Source organism: Nanorana parkeri, unplaced genomic scaffold (genome assembly GCF_000935625.1).
Source record: "Nanorana parkeri isolate BGI_ZX_2015 unplaced genomic scaffold, ASM93562v1 scaffold4397, whole genome shotgun sequence".
NCBI classification, from domain to species: Eukaryota; Metazoa; Chordata; class Amphibia; order Anura; family Dicroglossidae; genus Nanorana; species Nanorana parkeri.
The window spans coordinates 1-9,378 of record NW_017310660.1 but is presented as its reverse complement, the minus strand read 5'-3'; the positions used below and the strand labels follow the sequence as shown (position 1 = coordinate 9,378).

At 50.7% G+C, this 9,378-nt stretch overlaps 1 protein-coding gene across 1 annotated transcript; it reads right to left on the bottom strand.

Moving 5' to 3' along the window:
- Window positions 1-4,940: 4,940 nt before the first annotated feature.
- Window positions 4,941-6,158, bottom strand: LOC108803895 (histidine-rich glycoprotein). Its single transcript, XM_018575686.1, has one exon. It carries the CDS (start codon window positions 6,156-6,158, stop codon window positions 4,941-4,943), a length of 1,218 nt encoding a protein of 405 aa, XP_018431188.1.
- Window positions 6,159-9,378: the final 3,220 nt, after the last annotated feature.

Genomic DNA, 9,378 nt, shown 5'->3' with positions numbered 1-9,378 from the left:
CCCCCAGGGCAGTACCCGGATCCCCATACATGTCCCCCAGGGCAGTACCCGGACCCCCATACATGTCGCCCAGGGCAGTACCCGGATCCCCATACATGTCCCTTAGGGCAGTACCCGGATCCCCATCTTTCTCATCCTCTGCAAATTCCTACCCCAACCTGTCCATGTATCTCCTACTCTGTCGGCCTTTAGGTGATCCCTGAAAACTCATCTCTTCAGGGAAGCCGTAACAGACTTACCTGGCTACGCTCCGGGATCCACCTACAACCCCGCCTACTCCCACCGCATCACGCTGCTCCTCCTTCCCTCCACCTGGCTGAGTCTAGGTGCTAACCCTCTCATGTGAGGGGTATGAAGTAATACAGACTGTTACTGGCTGAGTCTGGGTGCTAACCCACTCATGTGAGGAGTATGAAGTAATACAGACTGTTACTGGCTGAGTCTGGGTGCTAACCCTCTCATGTGAGGAGTATGAAGTAATACAGACTGTTACTGGCTGAGTCTGGGTGCTAACCCTCTCATGTGAGGGGTATGAAGTAATACAGACTGTTACTGGCTGAGTCTGGGTGCTAACCCTCTCATGTGAGGAGTATGAAGTAATACAGACTGTTACTGGCTGAGTCTGGGTGCTAACCCTCTCATGTGAGGAGTATGAAGTAATACAGACTGTTACTGGCTGAGTCTGGGTGCTAACCCTCTCATGTGAGGAGTATGAAGTAATACAGACTGTTACTGGCTGAGTCTGGGTGCTAACCCTCTCATGTGAGGAGTATGAAGTAATACAGACTGTTACTGGCTGAGTCTGGGTGCTAACCCTCTCATGTGAGGGGTATGAAGTAATACAGACTGTTACTGGCTGAGTCTGGGTGCTAACCCTCTCATGTGAGGAGTATGAAGTAATACAGACTGTTACTGGCTGAGTCTGGGTGCTAACCCTCTCATGTGAGGAGTATGAAGTAATACAGACTGTTACTGGCTGAGTCTGGGTGCTAACCCTCTCATGTGAGGAGTATGAAGTAATACAGACTGTTACTGGCTGAGTCTGGGTGCTAACCCTCTCATGTGAGGAGTATGAAGTAATACAGACTGTTACTGGCTGAGTCTGGGTGCTAACCCTCTCATGTGAGGGGTATGAAGTAATACAGACTGTTACTGGCTGAGTCTGGGTGCTAACCCTCTCATGTGAGGGGTATGAAGTAATACAGACTGTTACTGGCTGAGTCTGGGTGCTAACCCTCTCATGTGAGGAGTATGAAGTAATACAGACTGTTACTCGCTGAGTCTGGGTGCTAACCCTCTCATGTGAGGGGTATGAAGTAATACAGACTGTTACTGGCTGAGTCTGGGTGCTAACCCTCTCATGTGAGGGGTATGAAGTAATACAGACTGTTACTGGCTGAGTCTGGGTGCTAACCCTCTCATGTGAGGGGTATGAAGTAATACAGACTGTTACTGGCTGAGTCTGGGTGCTAACCCTCTCATGTGAGGGGTATGAAGTAATACAGACTGTTACTCGCTGAGTCTGGGTGCTAACCCTCTCATGTGAGGGGTATGAAGTAATACAGACTGTTACTGGCTGAGTCTGGGTGCTAACCCTCTCATGTGAGGGGTATGAAGTAATGCAGACTGTTACCCGCTGAGTCTGGGTGCTAACCCTCTCATGTGAGGGGTATGAAGTAATGCAGACTGTTACCCGCTGAGTCTGGGTGCTAACCCTCTCATGTGAGGAGTATGAAGTAATACAGACTGTTACTCGCTTAGTCTGGGTGCTAACCCTCTCATGTGAGGACTATGAAGTAATACAGACTGTTACCCGCTGAGTCTGGGTGCTAACCCTCTCATGTGAGGAGTATGAAGTAATACAGACTGTTACCCGCTGAGTCTGGGTGCTAACCCTCTCATGTGAGGGGTATGAAGTAATACAGACTGTTACCCGCTGAGTCTGGGTGCTAACCCTCTCATGTGAGGGGTATGAAGTAATGCAGACTGTTACCCGCTGAGTCTGGGTGCTAACCCTCTCATGTGAGGAGTATGATGTAATACAGACTGTTACTCGCTTAGTCTGGGTGCTAACCCTCTCATGTGAGGGGTATGAAGTAATACAGACTGTTACTGGCTGAGTCTGGGTGCTAACCCTCTCATGTGAGGGGTATGAAGTAATACAGACTGTTACTCGCTGAGTCTGGGTGCTAACCCTCTCATGTGAGGGGTATGAAGTAATACAGACTGTTACTCGCTGAGTCTGGGTATGAAGTAATACTTGTAGCATCTCTGCTAGAGTCTCGTCTCTGCTCTGCTGCTGCACAAGGCACGGAAAGATCAGCAGAGTATTTACCAGGTATCTGTCCCTATGCTTGTGCAGGCTCTGGAAGTATCTCTGTCCCTTGTAAGCCCACATGATTGGGAGGAGTAATACAAGTAGTGGGAGTGGCTACATAATGAAGTGGGAAGGGATATAGATGAATTGTGGCCTACAATGGGAGGGACTACAAATAAGAATGGGTGGAGCTATGTGAAATAATAGGAGGGGTTAAAAAGCTTTCACAGATTGATGGTGACAATTCATAACTAGGAGAAGCTAAGTGGTATGGTGGGAGGAGTGATTTATAGAACAAGGAGAGGTTTTATATGGCATAAAGGGGGGAGTTATACAATGAGGGGAGGAGTTTGAGTGGAATTATATGATAAAATAAAACAAATTACACAGAACAAGGGAGGGACTTAGAGAATGAGGGGAGGAGTTATATGGAATAAAGGGAGTGGTTTTGAAAGGTATCTCCATATGGAATAAGGAAAGAAGTTATAAAATGAAGGGGTGTTATATGGGAAAAGAGGCGGAGTTAAAGAAGGAAAAGGGTGTTATATGGTAGGAGGGGAGGAGCTATGAATTGATGATAGGTATAATATGAAATAATAGGACTAATGAGGGGAGGAGCTATGGAGTGAAGTGAAACCTAATATGCAAATAGAGGAAGAGTTATAGAATAAGGAGAGGTCTAATTTATGGGGGGTGAGGGGGGGGGGTTATGGAGTGAGGAGGAACCTAATATCTAAGGAGGGGAGGAGTTATGGTAGGAGGAAAGGTGGTATAAAAATGGAGGGAGGAGTTACAGAGTGATAAGAGTCATTAAATGGAATGGGGAGGACTTATGAAAGAAGCAATAAAAGAATGAGGGGAGGAGCTAAAGAATGAGAGGCCTTACCAGAGAGAAGGGAGGAGTTATGGAGTTAAGAGAGGCCTTAAACATGAGGGGAGGAGTTATGGTGTGAGGAAGACATTATATGGCAGTGCTGGGGAACCTCCAGCTGTGGTAAAACTACAAATCCCATGAGGCATTGCAAGATTCTCAGAGCCACAGGTATAACTTCCAGAGACAGGTGCATCATGGGATTTGTAGCTTCACCACAGCTGGAGGGCCAGAGGTCCCCCATCCCTGTTATATGAAATTAAGGACATTATGAAGTAGACAGGCCTTACAGGGAAGGAAGGGAGGAGTTATGGTGAGAGGACAGGCCTTACAGGGAAGGAAGGGAGGAGTTATGGTGTGAGGACAGGCCTTATAGGGAAGGAAGGGAGGAGTTATGGTGTGAGGACAGGCCTTACAGGGAAGGAAGGGAGGAGTTATGGTGTGAGGACAGGCCTTACAGGGAAGGGAGGGAGGAGGTATGGTGTGAGGACAGGCCTTATAGGGAAGGAAGGGAGGAGTTATGGTGTGAGGACAGGCCTTACAGGGAAGGAAGGGAGGAGTTATGGTGTGAGGACAGGCCTTATAGGGAAGGAAGGGAGGAGTTATGGTGTGAGGACAGGCCTTATAGGGAAGGAAGGGAGGAGTTATGGTGTGAGGACAGGCCTTATAGGGAAGGAAGGGAGGAGTTATGGTGTGAGGACAGGCCTTACAGGGAAGGAAGGGAGGAGTTATGGTGTGAGGACAGGCCTTATAGGGAAGGAAGGGAGGAGTTATGGTGTGAGGACAGGCCTTACAGGGAAGGAAGGGAGGAGTTATGGTGTGAGGACAGGCCTTATAGGGAAGGAAGGGAGGAGTTATGGTGTGAGGACAGGCCTTACAGGGAAGGAAGGGAGGAGTTATGGTGTGAGGACAGGCCTTATAGGGAAGGAAGGGAGGAGTTATGGTGTGAGGACAGGCCTTATAGGAAAGGAAGGGAGGAGTTATGGTGTGAGGACAGGCCTTATAGGGAAGGAAGGGAGGAGTTATGGTGTGAGGACTGGCCTTACAGGGAAGGAAGGGAGGAGTTATGGTGTGAGGACAGGCCTTATAGGGAAGGAAGGGAGGAGTTATGGTGTGAGGACAGGCCTCACAGGGAAGGAAGGGAGGAGTTATGGTGTGAGGACAGGCCTTACAGGGAAGGAAGGGAGGAGTTATGGTGTGAGGACAGGCCTTATAGAGAAGGAAGGGAGGAGTAATGGTGTGAGGACAGGCCTTACAGGGAAGGAAGGAGTTATGGTGTAAAGACAACCCTTATCTGGAATAATGGGAGGAGATATGTGATGAGGACAGGCTTTGTATGAAGTGGTGGGAGGTGATATGTGATGAGGACAGGCTTTGTATGGAGTGGTGGGAGGAGATATGTGATGAGGACAGGCCTTGTTTGGAGTGGTGGGAGGAGATATGTGATGAGGACAGGCTTTGTATGAAGTGGTGGGAGGAGATATGTGATGAGGACAGGCCTTGTTTGGAGTGGTGGGAGGAGATATGTGATGAGGACAGGCCTTGTTTGGAGTGGTGGGAGGAGATGTGTGATGAGGACAGGCCTTGTATGGAGTGGTGGGAGGTGATATGTGATGAGGACAGGCCTTGTATGGAGTGGTGGGACGAGATATGTGATGAGGACAGGTCTTGTTTGGAGGTGTGGGAGGAGATATGTGATGAGGACAGGCCTCGTATGAAGTGGTGGGAGGAGATATGTGAGGAGTACAGGACTTATATGTAGTGGTGGGAGGAGATATGTGATGAGGACAGGCCTTGTATAGAGTAGTAGGAGGAGATATGTGATGAGGACAGGTCTTGTATAGAGTGGTGGGAGGAGATATGTGAGAAGGACAGGCCTTGTTTGGAGTGGTGGGAGGAGATATGTGAGGACAGGCCTTGTATAGAGTGGTGGGAGGAGATACGTGATGAGGACAGGCCTTGTTTGGAGTGGTGGGAGGAGATATGTGAGGAGGACAGGCCTTGTATAGAGTGGTGGGAGGAGATTTGTGATGAGGACAGGCCTTGTATAGAGTGGTGGGAGGAGATATGTGATGAGGACAGGCCTTGTAGGGAGTGATGGGAGGAGATATGTGATGAGGACAGGCCTTGTAGGGAGTGGTGGGAGGAGATATGTGATGGGGACAGGTCTTGTAGGGAGTGGTGGGAGGAGATATGTGATGAGGACAGGCCTTGTGTAGAGTGGTGGGAGGGGATATGTGCGGACAGGCCTTGTATAGAGTGGTGGGAGGGGATATGTGCGGACAGGCCTTGTATAGAGTGGTGGGAGGGGATATGTGCGGACAGGCCTTGTATAGAGTGGTGGGAGGGGATATGTGCGGACAGGCCTTGTATAGAGTGGTGGGAGGGGATATGTGCGGACAGGCCTTGTATAGAGTGGTGGGAGGGGATATGTGCGGACAGGCCTTGTATAGAGTGGTGGGAGGGGATATGTGCGGACAGGCCTTGTATAGAGTGGTGGGAGGGGATATGTGCGGACAGGCCTTGTATAGAGTGGTGGGAGGGGATATGTGCGGACAGGCCTTGTATAGAGTGGTGGGAGGGGATATGTGCGGACAGGCCTTGTATAGAGTGGTGGGAGGGGATATGTGCGGACAGGCCTTGTATAGAGTGGTGGGAGGGGATATGTGCGGACAGGCCTTGTATAGAGTGGTGGGAGGGGATATGTGCGGACAGGCCTTGTATAGAGTGGTGGGAGGGGATATGTGCGGACAGGCCTTGTATAGAGTGGTGGGAGGGGATATGTGCGGACAGGCCTTGTATAGAGTGGTGGGAGGAGATTTGTGATGAGGACAGGCCTTGTTTGGAGTGGTGGGAGGAGATATGTAATGAGCACAGGCCTTTTATAGAGTGGTGGGAGGAGATATGTGATGAGGAGAGGCCTTGTTTGGAGTGGTGGGAGGAGATATGTGATGAGGACAGGCCTTGCATGGAGTGGTGGGAGGAGATATGTGAGGAGGACAGGCCTTGGGGTATATATATAATCACAGGAAGGGTAATAGGGCGATGTATTGAGGGTGACACTGATGGAAATGTAGACAGGACACAATGTTGCTATGGTTACATGAGGCTGAGCAGAGGGAGCCGCACAGGAAAGGGTTAATGGCAGATCTTGTGATGAAGGAATGAAGCGTCTTTCTTCTCTGCAGCCGCATAGAACGCAGTCAGGGAGGAGACCCCCGCACACCGATAGAGACAGAGAGAGACCACCTACCACACACAGACAGACAGACTGCAGACGATGCTTATTCTTCATAATGATCAGACTGCAGACAGACAGACGCACAACAATGGGGAGAGAGACGCAGGAGAGAACACAGCTCAATATACCAGCTCTGCCCGGCGACAGACCATGGAGGAGGAGGAGGAGGAGGAGGGGGAGGAGGGGAGAGGGAGTCATCATCTCCCTGTACCTCACCCAACAGCCTGGATCCCTATACTGATCCCCAACCAGATCTCATATAATGACCCACCACCCCCGCCTGGATCCCTATACTGATCCCTAACCAGATCTCTGACCAGCTCCTACCAGCAGATCCACAACCAGATCTCATATAATGACCCACCACCCCCGCCTGGATCCCTATACTGATCCCCAACCAGATCTCATATAATGACCCACCACCCCCGCCTGGATCCCTATACTGATCCCTAACCAGATCTCTGACCAGCTCCTACCAGCAGATCCACAACCAGATCTCATATAATGACCCACCACCCCCGCCTGGATCCCTATACTGATCCCTATCCAGGTCTCTGACCAGCTCCTACCAGCAGATCCACAACCAGATCTCATATAATGACCCACCACCCCCACGTGGATCCCTATACTGATCCCTAACCAGATCTCTGACCAGCTCCTACCAGCACATCCCCAACCAGATCTCATATAATGACCCACCACCCCCGCCTGGATCCCTATACAGATCCCTAACCAGATCTCATTATAATGACCCACCACCCCCGCCTGGATCCCTATACTGAACCCTAACCAGATCTCTGACCAGCTCCTATCAGAACATCCCCAACCAGATCTCATATAATGACCCACAGCCCCCGCCTGGATCCCTATACTGATCCCTAACCAGATCTCATATAATGACCCACCACCCCCGCCTGGATCCCTATACTGATCCCTAACCAGATCTCTGACCAGCTCCTATCAGAACATCCCCAACCAGATCTCATATAATGACCCACCACCCTCGCCTGGATCCCTATACTGATCCCTACAACATCTATGACCAGCTCCTACCAGAACATCCCCAACCAGATCTCATATAATGACCCACCACCCCCGCCTGGATCCCTATACTGATCCCCAACCAGATCTCTGACCAGCTCCTACCAGAACATCCCCAACCAGTTCTCATATAATGACCCACCACCCCCACCTGGATCCCTATAGTGATCCCTACAAGATCTCTGACCAGCTCCTACCAGCAGATCCCCAACCAGATCTCATATAATGACCCCCCCCCGCCTGGATCCCTATACTGATCCCTACAAGATCTCTGACCAGCTCCTACCAGCAGATCCCCAACTAGATCTCATATAATGATCCCCTACCTGGATTCCTATACTGATCCCTACAAGATCTATGACCAGCTCCTACCAGCAGACCCCCAACCAGATCTCATGTAAAGACCCACCAACCCCGGCTGGATCCCTATACTGATCCCTACAAGATCTCTGACCAGCTCCTACCAGCAGATCCCCAACCAGATCTCATATAATGACCCACCACCCCAACCTGGATCCATACACTGATCCCTACAAGATCCCTTATATGACACACTTCCCACTCCAGCCTGGATCTTTACTCTGATCCCCAACCACTTCCCGTATAATGCTTCCCAGCGGCCCAGATCCTACTACTGATCTCCAACCAGATCCCGGACATTCCCTACATCACCCCGGGCCAGATCCTAATACTGATCTCCAACCAGATCCCAGACACTCCCTACATCACCCGGGCCAGATCCTAATACTGATCTCCAACCAGATCCCAGACACTCCCTACATCACCCGGGCCAGATCCTAATACTGATCTCCAACCAGATCCCGGACACTCTCTACATCACACCCGGGCCAGATCCTAATACTGATTGTGACGACATGGTGATGAGTTTATGAGGTAAATGTGTATTGGTGTTGGGTTATGTGTGAGTGCGTTATGCTGTGTGACCTGGTTATGGAAAGACTATCAGCCCCATCCCCCGTTATCTCCCATTGTTCTCTGAGGGAGCTCAGAACAATGACATTCTGGCCAGGCTCCTGCTATGGCTGTCTGGAGTTCGTTAGCAGGTGGACACCTGTGGTGTTGAGCAGACCGATGGTCTGGGAGGGGAGGGTGGATGTGATGGGATTATATTCTGATTTCATCACTTGCTGTATAAAAGTTTGTGCAGTTGCTCAATAAAGCAGAGTTTGTTTACCCTACACTCAAGCCTTGGCTAGTGACTGGGGAAACTGGGAGCTACAGATCAGCGGGTTCCAATATCTCCTCAGCAAGGAAGAAGACAGCGGCGGACATACTCATCCTGAGTACGGGGGTCCGTCACATTGGTGGCAAGCGGTGGGATGCTCTTCCTTGCCTAAGGAGACATTCAAACCACCACCGGGACCAAGTTTGCTGCTGACATAGGAGAAGAGCCACAGTTGCCTACGGCCATGGAAGCGCTGGCCCAGCTCGACAATCCTGGTTCTGCCCAGGATATGCTGGGAAGGAGAGACGCTTTACGCCGGGAGATCTGGAGGGAGACTCTTCAACTGCAGCAGCACTATTGTGGCAAGGTCCTCCCTACATCCAAGGAACGATACTGGCTGCAATGGGACTTGCGTGTGCCTTTCCTGGGAGAGCAGCCCCGGGAGGAATGGCTGTCGGAGATGGATTGGCTGCTCCAAACGGAACTGATGCTGGATGACGGGTACCGGGCGCTGCAGTGGTATGTCACCCAATTGTGTCCATGGCTGGAGAACAATGATCCCACAGAGGGCTATGACTTCGGCGGCCCGGGACTTATATTTGAGGCGCTCCAGGAGGATCCACAATTTGGGAGTGCACAGGAGTGGAGATGGGAGGACATACGTGATTTTAGGGAGGTGGGACTCCCCAGTGAACTCGGATTGAGGGCTGATCTGGACTTTT